Genomic DNA, 15,184 nt, shown 5'->3' with positions numbered 1-15,184 from the left:
ATATTGGATCGAACCAGTCTCATCCTCATTAACCCAGAATAGTACTGTGGATATGACATAACATCTGGATCCGGAACTCCAAATTCCCAAGAAGAACAATGAACTTCTGATGAGCCAAAACAAGTGAAGAAATTCAACACATTTCACGAAGCCTTATAAACGGCAGAATGAAAGTGTTCTTGACCAAAGACATGAAGAAAGAGGGTCATAAAAGTAGCAGAATAGGAGTATATTTATTTAATAATCAATACAACATGAATAAGACATGAGATATATGATTGGAATTGTGGTTTTTATATCATAATAAACATTTATACTGTAATAAGCTTGATCAATCTGTTGTAAATGCATTCTTTAAAATCCAAGACGTTTGTTTTCTTTGATCACCCGTCACCCAAAAAAAGAAAATGACTGGGTCAATTTGAAGGTTTTAAACATTAGTGGTTATTGTACAGGAATTTTAAATGTAAATCAGAATTTAAAAAAAAAAGTAAATTTGTTGAGCCAGATTTAAAGCTTAATGTATAAAAGAACTATTGATCTCTTTTGGAAAGGCGCAAAGGAAAGTTCAACAAAGCAGAAGGGGAAGTGTTTAAAATGTGCTTTATCTGAGAATCAAACATACTGTACATCTCATAGGGATTTTTGAGGGGAATCATTCTGCTGTTTTCTCTCCAGATTTAATAGTGGAACAACTCAACCACAGATGTTTGTTCCAGGTCTTGGTGAAAAAACAACAGAAAAACCTAAAACCCGCAAACTCTCCCCATGAGGTGTATCGTCCCGTCATTTATTTTAAGTCTTACAATCTTCAGATGTTATCGGGGTCAGTCAGAGTTGCAGCAGGCACACAAGCAGGCACAGATGGCGATGGGCACGGACAAGCCCAGCAGGATGTAGACCAGCGTGGTGGTCCAGAAGGAGAACAGGTAGAGCGTCTTGTCGCAGTAGGGATCTACAGACGTTGTGTTCTTGTCGTAGTTTGGCTGATAAATGGAGTAGATCCACACATTACCTACGGAGAAAATGAAAAATGTAGACATACATGCTGTAATCCGTCAAATAATATTTTCTACTGATCAAACTTCACATTGTACTGTGTGATTTTGTCGAATTCTGTATCATCTTTTGCAGATATGATTCCAGTTTGAATTTATATTGAAATACCAGTTTGTACGGTGGCCGACAAGGGCCAAACGCACTGCAACGGCCTAATGCGTCTCAGTTAAGGAAAACGGCTTCAATTACAGAAACGATTCAAATTCACAAACTCAAAACGAGGTACAAAAAGAGGAACGTGGTGCAAATGAACAAACGTGCTGCAAAAAACAAGAAACCATCTTCAAAAGAAAAACGCTTCATAACCGGTCACTACAACCGAAAGTGCTCCAAACCTGCAGGGGGCGCTCTCAGCGTAACAGAGACCGAACAGCTGACTGAACCACAGTGTTTACATCCATGGTTTAAACATACAGCGGGAACGGTACTGTGATTTTTATCTGACTATATTTATATACGATGTTTATGTCACTGTACAACATTACGAGACAATTCTTTATTATATTTTAACGTTACACCAGACGATACAAGACTGCACATAATACACATATTGATATAAAGCTATAAAGGTCTCTCTCTACATCCCGTGTGTCTGTCCATTGAGCTGTTACGCTGAGAGCGCCCCCTGCAGGTTTGGTAACCGGTTATGAAGCGATTTTCTTTTGAAGATGGCTTGTTTTATATTGTTTTGTGCTTTGCATCATTTCTCAATTTGCAGCACGTTTTTTCATTTGCACCACGTTCCTATTTTTGTACCTCGTTTTGAGTTTGTGAATTTGAATCGTTTCCGTACTTGAAGCTGTTTTCCTTAACTGAGACGCATTAGGCCGTTGCAGTGCGTTTGGCCCTTGTCGGCCACCGTAAGTTTGCTTCATCAAACTGAAAGCAGGCTGTGAGTGTTTGGACTCCTGAGAGCAGACAGGCTGGACATGTGACTCCTCTCCAAGTCCCACGGCCTACAGACGGTTCAGCACAGAGGCCTCACTGAGCCAGACTGTTCCTGGTTATTGTACATCAACACCCATGGATCAGTTTGTGAACAGCTCTCAGTTCAAACAGACATTGAAGGACACCTAGTGGCTCACGTGTGTTACTACAGTCAGTTATTCCTCCACTGTCCGGCCTCCAAAAGCAGTTTACATATTTTAAATGCAGCATAGTTTGCAGGCTTGCTGTCAGTTTGTAGCACTCTGGTCTCAGTGAAATGATGCAACAATTGTTTCATACTAACTTACATTTATTCAAAAATGATGTTAAAACTATTGGGTCAAACATTGTAATTTTGTTGAGCTCATCTCTTACATTAGTTGTTCCTACTGCTTTTAAACATGCGATTGTGCAACCCATTTTAAGAAAAGAAGATGAACCCATCTATTCTCTCCAATGTTCATAATCTCTAAACTTAAAGAGCATTAGGGCTGCAGCTATCGAATATTTTAGTAATCGAGTATTCTACTGAAAATTCCATCGGATAAAACATATATTTGTTTACTTAAAGAGCAATTATAAATATACATAAGATGTTAGATGTTAATTGACATCACTAAAACTAAATGATATAATCCAGTAGGTTCATGGCTGTTCATTTAAAAACCCTGAACTTACACCAGTCGACCAAATTCACTGCCTTCACTCAAAAAACTAAGGATCTTACCAAGAAATGTTCTTATTTCTAACCTAAAAATGCCATTACACCTGATATCAGACATAACTTAAAATGTTAGGTGTTTTTCCCACGTGTTTCAATTGAACTTTCATTTGTGTCAAGCAAGTTTTAAGTTAGAGTTTTGGCAGTGTTCAAAATAAAATGATGAGACCTGCTGTATTGGAGCACATTAGGCACCAGTGCTGCTTGTTTTATCCATGAATGACTACAGAGATAAAATGAAATGAAAACTACCCAGTTAGCTTTATTACGTTTTTATTTTTCTGACATTTTCTGCCTTTTCTTTTAGTTAAAACTGTAGCGGGAACAGAGGTTTATATACCCGGTAAAGGCTGATTTATGGTTCCACGTTACAACAACGCAGAATGGTGCGAGTCTCTGCGTACCCTACGCCGTAGGCTACGCCGTAGCCGTGGCAACAGAGCCTGCACGGCAGCGCAGCACCGCCAGCCGGACCGCCGCTCTCCGCCCTCGCCGGAGGCTCTGCGTCGATTTAACGCGGAACAATAATTTTGGCTTTAGAGGGGGAACATAGGAGAACGGACCAAAAGAATATAGCGTGGATTAAAAATAAAGGTTAAGCATTAGTACATTAGTCTCCCGTCTGGGCCATTGCAGACTGCCTGAGCATGGCATGTTACTAAAACAAAACATACCCGCCGCCTCTTTCTCCCCCCTTTAACGTGCGCAGCGCATGGATGTACGGCGCAGCGTCAGCGCGTTGTGTCGCATTAAATGTAGTCCGGGCGTAATACGAGGCTTTGAGCTGGTGAAATTAAACGAAAAAAAATAATGAATAAATAAATAAATTAAACGATTCCTCGAGGCAGAGAAAATTCCTCGATCATTTTTTGTAATCGAATTACTCGAATTATTCGAGGAATCGTTTCAGCCCTAAAGAGCATATTGCAGGTTGGAGACCCCTGTGAATCAATGTGTAGGAAAATAATGTAGGAACTATATTTTCATTGAAATACGCATAAATATATACTACAGTGACCTCCAGAGTTGTTTTTGTGAGAGTATTTTACTTCCGCATCTGAAAAAGCTGAACTGGAAGTGACGTAGCACCAGGGAGCGCGGTGAATTTCAACTCCGGAAAAATAATGGATCTTAATGTTAGTTGTGACACTGAAGAGGTTGTGAATGTGTATTCACACCAATATGACGGGCCACAGCCTTATAATCACAAACCTGTTAGGCCCCCCACGTTCTTTTGATTGACAGCTGAAACTCGCTTTTTAAAAGGCTGATTTATGGTTCCGCGTTACACCAACGCAGACCCTACGGCGTAGGTTACGCGGCGACGCACCGAACGCTGCGTGCGCCGCGTACCCTACACCGTAGGCTACGCCGTCGATTTTACGCGGAACCATAAATCCGCCTTTATTCACTGCAGCACCCGCCCGTGCTCCTGAAAGAAACTCCGAAAATAACTCCTGAAAGATGGGTGAGTACTTGTAATCTGTCTACGTTTGTACTTTCTAAACAGAAAACAGGCTTATTATCTTCTCTTTTTTCTGATTAAATGCATCCGAAATAGCCGGGTATTTTTAAAACCGAATATTTCCCCCCCTTCGTTTATAAAAAAAATGTGTATCCACATTACATCGTTGTTAAAAAAAAAAAACCTTCCACACATAACCGAAGATCTGCATTTTCGACCACATTCATAAGCATTCCAAACCTGTAGATCATCTGGTCTTCTGGCCTTCGGGCCGCCTCTGCAGCGCCGCTTCCCCGGGAGCGGCGTCCCCTTCTCGGGTAACGAGCTCGAGTCCCCCCGTGTCCCACCACGGAGCTGCCGCGTTAAATCGACGCCGTAGGGTACGGCGTAGGGCTGTGCGTCGCCGCGTACTCTACGGCGTAGGCTCTGCGTCGGTGTAACGCAGTAAACGGCTGTCCAGAGCAGAGACCATTTATTTAATAAATAGCTTGGAGGACAGATGGTGGATCATCTGTAGTTCTGGGTCGCACGTTAGACGTCAGACTCAGAGCAGATTTGTTGTTGTTTTGGAGCATAATGTGACGTTCGAAAACGCAAAACTGCGGTTGTCTCCGTCTACACGCATCTACATAAACGGAGTTTTCAAAAATCTTCACTTTGCCCGGAGTTTTTTTCAAACATTCGTTTATTTGCGTTTTCGAGTGGACGACAAGTCCAAACGTAGGAAAATATCTTCGGTTCAGCAGATACCCGACTACGTGCGTACGGGGTCTGCGCAGTCAGATGGGGCAGAGCTGTGGAGACGTCTCCCTGCTGCTGCGTCATGTGACGCGGTGTTCGAAAAAAAAGGAGCTTGGCTAAAATCAGCCACTTTTTCCTCTGAATACGTGCCCTTATGTCTTGTAAAACTCTTATTAAATCCTACATTAACTTCTCACATAGTCATTTTCACATAAGGTCAGGTATAATTTTTGAAAAAAATTCTAACCTGCAATATGCTCTTTAATTACTATCTGATTTTAAGAGTTGGGTGTTTATGAAAAGTTTCAGTCTGGCTTTAAGTGTTGCTACAGCACTGACACTGATTAATAGTTTATAATGATCTTCTTTATATAAAATCTTCTGACATAGTGCAAGAAAGTTCACCCCCCTCAGAGTTGTCATGGATGTGAAATGAAACCTAAGACCAAAATGGTTTTTTGAACAAAGTTGTAAAAATGTTCATTACTGCTATAAAGCTGGATATTTTAACATTGGAGTCAATGTGTTGAACCTCCTCTCTGAATCTCCCTCATGATATCCATATTTAGTTTCTATGGTTAAAGTTGCAATAACTCCTTTCTTCATACGGGATATAAAGTTGTAATAACGTGATTATAAATGAGCTGATTCATCTGTTAGAAGCTGCAGTTCAACATGAGTTTCAAAGGAAATGACACCTCAACATTAGCAACTGAACAGCTCTCGTAAACACATATCACATGACCTCAGTGCACCGCTAGAATTTATCTTTATTGAATATCGCTCTTCTAATGAGTTTCTTCTGGTGCATGTGGGCAGTTGCAATGTTATTAAAAGCAAAGTCAGCATGGCCACCAACTTTGCCACCTTTCAGAAATAGAAATAAGGGACGCCCTGATTTCAGCCGCCCAGGAGCCAAAAAAAAGCCCCAAAACTTCTAAACTGAATAAAAATGTGTTTATTTTATATGAAAAAACAAAATGCTTTGATTTAAAGTTTAAAGTGCTTTAATAGCATTGAACTTGCATGACTGTACAGACAGACAACCATATAGCAACTGAAATATCCTCCTATGTCCACATCAGCCCAGATGTAATATAGCCTACAGGTGAAAATATGGTGTAAAAGTTAATTTCAATAATTCAACTAGAATATGGTGTAAAAGTTAATTTATTTCAATAATTCAACTAGAATATGGTGTAAAAGTTAATTCATTTCAATAATTCAACTAGAATATGGTGTAAAGGTTCATTCATTTCAATAATTCAACTAGAATATGGTGTAAAAGTTAATTTATTTCAATAATTCAACTAGAATATGGTGTAAAAGTTAACTTATTTCAATAATTAAACTAGAATATGGTGTAAAAGTTAACTTATTTCAATAATTCAACTAGAATATGGTGTAAAAGTTAATTCATTTCAATAATTCAACTAGAATATGGTGTAAAAGTTAATTTATTTCAATAATTCAACTAGAATATGGTGTAAAAGTTAATTTATTTCAATAATTCAACTAGAATATGGTGTAAAGGTTCATTTATTTCAATAATTCAACTAGAATATGGTGTAAAAGTTAATGAAAATACGGTACAAATCGTGTCCCGTATTAGTTCAATACGGGACGCAACATTTTTTTCTCAAATAAAGGACAATTCCGTATTTTACGGGACGGGTGGCAACCCTACCACCAACACTTGCTGTTCTGTCGCAACAATGCTGTCATTAAGGCTAGACTGGTACTTTTATCTACCAGTGATGATTATATAATTTAGGTGCACTGCAAAAAGGAAAGAGATTATTTGTCATCAAAACCCACCAGCAATAAACCAGCAGAAGAGGAGGAGGGACATCAGCGAGTTCAAGGCCATGCAGAGAGTGTTCGGCAAGATGGGAAGCACTGCATTCAAGACGCCCAAGACCCCAAACACGATCAGATAGATGGGGATGTAGGGCTGCCGGGGACAGTCGTGCAGGTATACTGCCCCTGGTGGACAGAGAGGGGAAGGCTGCTACTCAAACAGTTCAGTAAAACACCTGTATGATTAGTTAAGGTTTCTGTTACTCACCGATTGCAATCTGAGCAATGGGCAGGATGCAACAAATAATCTTTGAAATAACTGTAAGAAAACAAAAAAAAACATTAAAATGTAATTGATATTTTCTGTATATAACAAATCTATGAAAGGAGTGCATGTGCCCCTGACAATATCTCACCTCTAACAGGTACTGGGACCTGAGGAAGCTTTTCATATAGATCACTGGTTGACATGGTTGGTATAAAAGATGTTAACCTGCAGGGAAATATAAAGAATTGCAGCATGAAAAGAAGCTGCTATTATTGCTCAACAATTCAAGTCGGCAAACTGAGAGTATGATAAGTCATCTGTGTTGAGAAGGGAGGGAGAACAACAGGAAGAACAAAAGGAATAGACCGTTTTTTGTGAAGATAAGATATTAAAAAAAATCTGCTGATGAAGCAATTTACCTTCTGACTATATTGGGGATATCAATATGCTAAATAAAAGAAGTGCTGAGAATAATGTGCTAATGAGTGGGGACGCTCCAGCAATGCAATATTTTGCCACTAGAGGTGGCTTTCATCATTGTGTCCTACACCAGGAGCTGACACCATAGACCACGGGCGGGCAATCCTGGTCCTCGAGGGCCAGTGTCCCTGCAAGTTTTAGATGTTTCCCTGCTTTAACACACCTGATTCTAATTAATCATCATCATCAGCTTGTCATCCAGGGCTGCACAATTCTGTTAATGACACAGTCACTTGTATCATGGTGCAATGAAGCAGGGAAACATCTAAAACCTGCAGGGACACCGGCCCTCAAGGACCAGGATTGCCCACCTCTGCCATAGACAGTATGAAGACAACTAGACAAGCCCTCTGTGGTGTCACCCAAGGGTTTCTGAATAGAAGTTTTGAAGCCAGTTTATGGGGGCAACATTTTGGCAGGAACCTATCATGCTGGTCTTGAAGCTCATTGGGGCAACGGTGCTTCGCCCAGCCGAAGCAGCTGAAGTGGGAACCAGCATCGTCAAGGACTGCAACACCCAGGTCAGCTGATTGTAAGTAGTTGTCGCTTTTTTGAAAAAGTTTTCATATTGCACCCTTGTGTTCAGGCCTGGTATTGCAACATAAGGTGCCTTTAAACATTGTGTTACTTGTCATAGAAAACTTTCAATACCTTTGTTTGATCTTTCAATGATGCATAACTTTTGAAAACATTTTTTTTTTTTTTTAAATAAACATCCATCCATCTATCCATTCTCCACCGCTTATCCAGAACCAGGTTGAGGGGGCAGCAGCCTGAGCAGGGATGCCTTTCACCCCAGACACTTCCTCCAGCTCTTCCGAGGGGAGTCCGAGACGTTCCCAGGCCAACCAATTGACGTAGTCTCTCCAGCGTGTCCTGGGTCTTCCCCGGGGTCTCCACCCAGTGAGACATGCCTGGAACACCTCCCTAGGGAGGAGGGACATGCCTGGAACACCTCCCTAGGGATGAGGGACATGCCTGGAACACCTCCCTAGGGATGAGGGACATGCCTGGAACTCCTCCCTAGGGATGAGGGACATGCCTGGAACTCCTCCCTAGGGATGAGGGACATGCCTGGAACTCCTCCCTAGGGAGGTGTCCAGGAGGATCCGGTACAGATGCCCAAGCCACCTCAGCTGACTCCTCTCAATGTGAAGGAGCAGCGGCTCGACTCCGAGCTCCTCCCGGGTGACCGAACTCCTCACCCTATCTCTAAAGGGAGCGTCCAGCCACCCTGTGGAGGAAACTCATCTCGGCCGCTTGTATCCGCAATCTTGTCCTTTCGGTCACTACCCAAAGTTCATGACCATAGGTGAGGGTAGGTGCGTAGATTGACCGGTAAATCGAGAGCTTCGCCTTTCGACTCAGCTCCCTCTTCACCACGACGGTCCGGTACATCGACCGCATAACTGCGGACGCTGCACCGATCCGTCTGTCAATCTCAGGCTCCATCGTTCCCTCACTCGTGAACAAGACCCCAAGATACTTGAACTCCTCCACCTGAGGCAGGACTTCTCCACCCACCCGGAGAAGGCTCGCCACCCTTTCCTGGTGGAGAACCATGGCATCGGTTTTGGAGGTGCTGATTCTCATCCCTGCCGCGTCGCAATCGGCCTCAAACCGCCCCAGCACATGCTGAAGGTCCCGGTCCGATGAAGCCAACAGGACAACATCATCCGCAAAAAGCAGAGATGAAATCCTGTGGTTCCCAAACCGGGCCACCTCCGGCCCCTGGCTGCACCTAGAAATCCTGTCCATAAAGATTATGAACAAAACTGGTGACAAAGGGCAGCCCTGCCGGAGTCCAACATGCACCCTGCGGAGGGTATAGAGCTGGTCCAGTGTTCCACGACCGGGACGAAAACCGCATTGTTCCTCCTGAATCCGAGGTTCAACTATGGGCCGTATTCTTCTCTCCAGTACCCTGGCGTAGACTTTCCCGGGGAGGCTGAGAAGTGTGATCCCCCTATAGTTGAAACACACTCTCTGGTCCCCCTTTTTAAACAGAGGGACCACCACCCCGGTTTGCCACTCCAGCGGTACTGTCCCCTTCCTCCATGCAATGTTGCAGAGGCGTGTCAACCAAGACAGCCCTATGACATCCAGCGACTTGAGGTACTCAGGGCGAATCTCATCCACCCCCGGTGCCACTGAGGAGCTTACGAACCACCTCAGTGACCTCGGCTTGGGTGATGGATGAGCACGTCCCCGAGTCCACACTCTCTTCTTCCTCAATGGAAGTCCCCAGTCGAGGTCAACAGCTCCCCACCTGCACCGTAAATGGTGTTGGCAGAGTACTGTTTCCCCTTTCTGAGGCGCGAACGGTTCGCCAGAATTTCCTCGGGGTGGCCCGCGAGTTTTCTTCCATGGCCTCACCGAACTCCTCCCAGACCCGAGTTTTTGCCTCCAGGACTGCCCGAGCTGCAGCTTGCTTGGCCTGCTGGTACCCATCTACTGCATCAGGAGTCCCACAGGCTAACATAGCCCGGTAGCACTCCTTCAGTCTGACGGCATCCTTTACTTCCGGTGTCCACCACCGGGTTCTGAAAAACATCACGCTGAAGAGCTCACTGAGTGACGTTCAAACATTCTAATCATGGAACCTAAAAAATAAGGTTTAACACTCATGGATCATATGATTAAATACTGTATGTAGTGGCCTTGGGACGGAATAAGGCTTGAGAACCACCAGCACCCAGTCTACCTGGGTGTAACCTTGGACCGTACCCTGAGCTACAAAGAGTACGTCCAGACAAGAGCCAAGGTGTCCACCAGGAACAACCTCCTGCGCCAACTCACCAACTCAAAGTGGGGAGCCCACCCAAGCACGCTGCGTACCACAGCACTACCCCTATGCTTTTCAACCACCGAATATGCCTGCCCAGCATGGTATAAATCAAGTCACGCACGTAAACTGGACCCTGTCCTCAACGAGACCTGCAGGATAGTGACTGGGTGCATCAAAACAACCCCCACACACTGCCTCTACGCCCTCTCAGGCATCGCACCCCCTGACATCCGCAGAGCAGTCACTGCCAAAGCAGAGCGCAGCAAGCAGGCCCATGACAACCGGCACTCACTGCACGAACACCTCGCCCCCCAGAAACGGCTCACGTCCAGAAGCAGCTTCCTGGATACCACTCCAGAACTGGGGACCACACCATCTGTCGCCAGGACCACGGAGTGGCAAAACCAGTGGAACAGCCTGGGCAGCCAGACAACCCAATGGACAGAGAGAGGCATCATCCCAGATGAATGTCTTGCAACTGGCCATGACCAACCATGGGCTATCTGGAAAACCATTTGCGGGTCGGAGAAGGATGCTGCAAGGCATCCATGAAAAAATGGAAATTAACATTCTGTGATGCATGCGTGTGGGGAACCACAAACAATGGACCACATCATGAGATGCAACATTAAGTGCAGTCCTACAGCCCGGCGCAGTACAGCGCTGCGGTCAATCCAGCCGTTTTCGTACTTGTGTTATCAAAACAGCAGCTCCTTATAATTTCAAGTGCACTCCTATTCCAAACTTTACTAGAACTGAACTAGGCCATTCTCTCTGACAAGTACCAGATCCAAGTTTTTTGATAAATTGAGCTATAAAATTAAATTATTTTACTTAATTATAAGGGTTTATTGGATACTTTGCATTGCATAATGTTTTTTTTGTGTTCTGTGGAAATGTATGTATCATAACTTGTACAACTAACTACCAGATTTCACATTAAGCCTGGATTAGCTACTCCTACCCTCATTTTGAAACACTTTTATTGTAAAGAATTGGAGAAATAGTAGTGTGAAAATCAAATATTTTACTTGGTTTAAAGGGATCAAAAGTCTTATTTGTTTAATGTGCTGTTTTTGAGGTAATTTATTTCTCCATAATTGCTGGTAGTAATTCCCATACTCCTTTTCAGTACTACGTTGATTACCCACACCCTCATTTTTAAATCATTTTGTGAAATACCAAGTATTTTATATTCTTTCAAACATTTTACTAGGTACAAACATTGGTATACTGTCACACACACGTATATATATATATATATATATATATACACACACATACTTTTTTGTCAAAAAAGATAAAGGGTTTTTACCATGCCTCAAACGCCATACATTAGGGCAGTGTTTCCCAATCCTGGTCCTCGAGCCCCCCCTATCCTGCATGTTTTAGATGTTTCCTTGCACCAACACACCTGATTCTAATTAATGGTCCTAATTAGCTTGTCACCAAGGTCTGCACAACTCTGTTGATGACACAGGTACTTTTATCACGGTGTGCTGAAGCAGGGGAGCACCTAAAACATGCAGGACAGGGGGGGCTCGAGGACCAGGGTTGGGAAACACTGCTGATTACGGCACTTCATAACTTGTGGATATACTTGTCGATATATATGAATTTAGATCAGTCATCAACTGTTTTTTATAATTGATATATGGATTTATAATTGATCAACACAAGGATATATTTTTTTAACGTTTGTCTGATTAGGTTTTCTTGGAAACTTATTTGGAAAACCAAAAGTTATGTTGAGCTACATCCAATCGTAAAGTTTGGAATACGAGCGCACAGGAAATGTCCTTGACTGCAGTCCAACAGCGGTCTCAGCAATATAACGGGATCACTAGAAAAACAAAACAACCTTTCATGTGATAAGTATTAACACACAACGCAAAAAAATGAGGAAATGTTAAAACTCAGAGCTGTATTTTCCAATTTCGAAAGACACGTTTTTACACCATCCTTCCCTTTAGCATTATCAACAGTTGAAACTAAATCATCTTCCTCTAAAGCCAATAAGCCCATTCCCAAAACATCACGAGAGTGCCAGACTTCAAGCTGAAAGAATACAGTAAAACCAGAGAAGAACAACTTTAAAATTCTAGCAATTTCTACCCAAATTCTACCAATAAAAGGTCAGAATATTTACCTTACCTTATTATTGCAAAGATAATAATAAAAATAAAGAAAGTGAGCTTTCGCTTCAGGTTGTGTCTTGAGTCCGCTGAGTTTCTTGCTGAGTTCGTAACAATCACGCCTCCCCGTTATAAAGCCTGCTGATCAGAGGCGGTCCTGGCTACTTTTGCACCCTGGGCGAACTGTCCATCAAACGCCACCCCCCCCTGGCGCTGCAGGGAAAAAAAAACCCACATCCCATCAATGCACAGCCATGTATCTTTAATAAATAAATGAATAAGACAAATAAATGAAATTAAATGAAATACAGTGAGTATAAAAATCCTTCCCAAATTCAAATGTATAAATAATGAAAATAAAATAAAATGAAAATAAAAAAAATGCAATTAGGCTTATTCACATAATCTGAATCGAGTGTGATGAATCCGAATCTGTAGCAGATTTTTTAACCTGGCTCTTTCGTCCTTTCACAACAGGTGTAAAGTGCTAAAGTGCAATCTAGAACTTGACTTTTCTAGCCTTCTTTGCAGCAAAATCATCAATTACATCATCATACGAAATCTGTTGTGCAACTGTATGACTGATGCTGATGATGGCAAGTCCAGAGAGACTTTCCTGTGACATAGTGGACCTAGAGTATGTTTTATGTTTTAAAATAATTTTTTCCTCCATTTTGATCGTCTCTGATCTACAACTTGCAAGGTTTTTTTCCACCCTCCACCTTCTCTCCTATTGGACGCGCCCATATTGCCCATAGCAAAAACCCCGGGAGAGCGCAGGCACGCAGGCAGAGGCGTGGTCACAAAATCGAGAAGAAAGAAAGAGTTGAACAAGTTAGCTTTGTTCATCTAACTTGGTGTTTTTTGTGAGTGATCTAAACTGCAGTTTTAGTGCAAAAAAAGTTGATCTGGATGAATTTATGTGAAAATGCTTAATCTCAGGGCCGGCTTTTGCTATGGGAAAGTCTATGTAGAGTCTCAATCTACATATACTGTAGAGTATATAGAGAGTGTAGAGTATCATAGTGTTGGATGTGGGATGAAATCCTCTGATCATCGTGAAAAGCTTCCTTGTCTTGATATCAGTGGCTCCCAACTCTTCCTGTGGCCATTTTACAATACTGTCCCAGCAGGGAACCTGATTACTGTAGTAGCGCACACGTGTTGATGGTGGAGACTTTCTTCTTCCCATTCACCTGGCTCTTCTAAATATGCCTTACTCTTTTCATGGCTGTGTTTATCCTAGTGAACTGATCAGTGAGTCAGTGTCTCAGGTTGGTTTATGGCTTGATGTTATCCATTGAGAGGGAGTGGCCGATCATTACTCCACTTCTGAACTGGTATCTGTAGCCACTCTTGGCTGAGAGGGTTCAGGCCTATGAAGAACGATGGGCTTGGCTTTGAGTTGGCCTCTGGAGTCTCCAGTTTCATTATGATACCTATAAAGAGAAAATTCCCTCTTATAATTCACAACTGACGAATGCAAGGAAGTGGTACTTTTCTGACATCCTCACCAGAAACAGTCATAATGAGTGGGCCTCATTAGATAAGTTAAGACTTTATCGTCTGTTACACAAGGTTACAGAAATATTGTCTTTGACGAGGCTCCAGTCACAAAGAAACATTCAAACAGACATATACAAACATGACATGGGGTGTTGAGGTATCAGCTGACTGTGGTGCTCGTTTTGCGCTGTTCAGTATGGCTATTGAAGAGGGGATGAAGGATTTCTTGTAGATGTGTTTATAGGCCAGTGGTACATTAAAATGCCTGCCTTATGGTAGTAGCTGGAAGGAGTGATGGGGGGGTGAGAAGGGTCCTTTGTGATCAGGTTGGCTTCCTGATCCCAGAGTGGCTGTACAGCTCAGAAAGGGGAGATGGGGGGACAGTTATTTTGGCAGCATGATTCACTTTACGTGAGAGTCCTGTTTTGTGTTTGGCGGTGAGTTGGTTGTACCAGGAAGAGATATTGAAAGAAAGAAATGATTCAATGAGGGAGCGCTGAACCAAGTTTAACACATATCCTTGCTGACCTGGAAAGTTTTCTGAGCACGTGGAGACATTGTCAAGTCCATCTCTTGGTCACGTCATCTTAATAGGTGGTAAACCTTTAAAGACAAAAAACAAAAGTTAACATCTTAAACATTTTTAAATTAATCAATCTTTTAAGCCTTTTAAATTGAATAAAGAAAATCCTATTTCAAGAACTTTCCACATTTTTAACATAAACTCGACCATATTAATCAGCATGAAAGCAAATAAAACATTTCACCGACCATTGGCGTCTTTGGACTGAATCCATGAGTGGACTTGGAGCTTCTTTCTTCTTTCCTCTAAAGTTTTTTTGTTTGTCTCTGAGCTTCCCCCAGTCTTTCTCAGGTGCTCAAAATCAGTGACAATGACTGATCAGGTGACCAGCAGCCTGCTTGCTGCTACTGGTGCACTCTGGGAAGTGGAGTTGGATCTATTCCTGAGATTCAGCTCAACACCTCCCACTCTGCAGGGTGGATCTTCCACTTCCACGATTCAATGAGGGAGCTGGACAGTTTTCTGAGCAGGTGGAGACATTGTTGTGCTTTGAATAATGGCAGTAGCTAAAGAGACAATAAAACAACATATGACAAAGTGCAGATGACGCTAGCTGAGAAGACATGGAGATACAATGTAATACAAAGAAACAGGTAGCAAAATGAAAATGAAAGCACACACACACACACACACACACACACACACACACACACACACACACACACACACACAAAAGGAACCAACTCAACCACAGATGTTTGTTTCCCACAC

General features: G+C 42.6%; 1 protein-coding gene across 1 annotated transcript; it reads right to left on the bottom strand.

Moving 5' to 3' along the window:
• Window positions 1-278: 278 nt before the first annotated feature.
• Window positions 279-14,788, bottom strand: LOC133420022 (transmembrane protein 272-like). The gene is made up of 6 exons (XM_061709568.1): window positions 14,662-14,788; window positions 14,419-14,493; window positions 7,130-7,206; window positions 6,982-7,032; window positions 6,732-6,899; window positions 279-1,015 (listed from the first exon to the last, which is right to left on the bottom strand). The coding sequence occupies exons 3-6, from the start codon at window positions 7,182-7,184 to the stop codon at window positions 828-830; spliced, it is 462 nt and encodes a 153-aa protein (XP_061565552.1). The 5' UTR covers window positions 7,185-7,206; window positions 14,419-14,493; window positions 14,662-14,788; the 3' UTR covers window positions 279-827.
• Between the last annotated feature and the right edge of the window lie 396 nt (window positions 14,789-15,184).

Source organism: Cololabis saira, chromosome 20, assembly GCF_033807715.1.
Source record: "Cololabis saira isolate AMF1-May2022 chromosome 20, fColSai1.1, whole genome shotgun sequence".
NCBI classification, from domain to species: Eukaryota; Metazoa; Chordata; class Actinopteri; order Beloniformes; family Belonidae; genus Cololabis; species Cololabis saira.
This window is presented reverse-complemented; position numbering and strand designations above follow the sequence as displayed.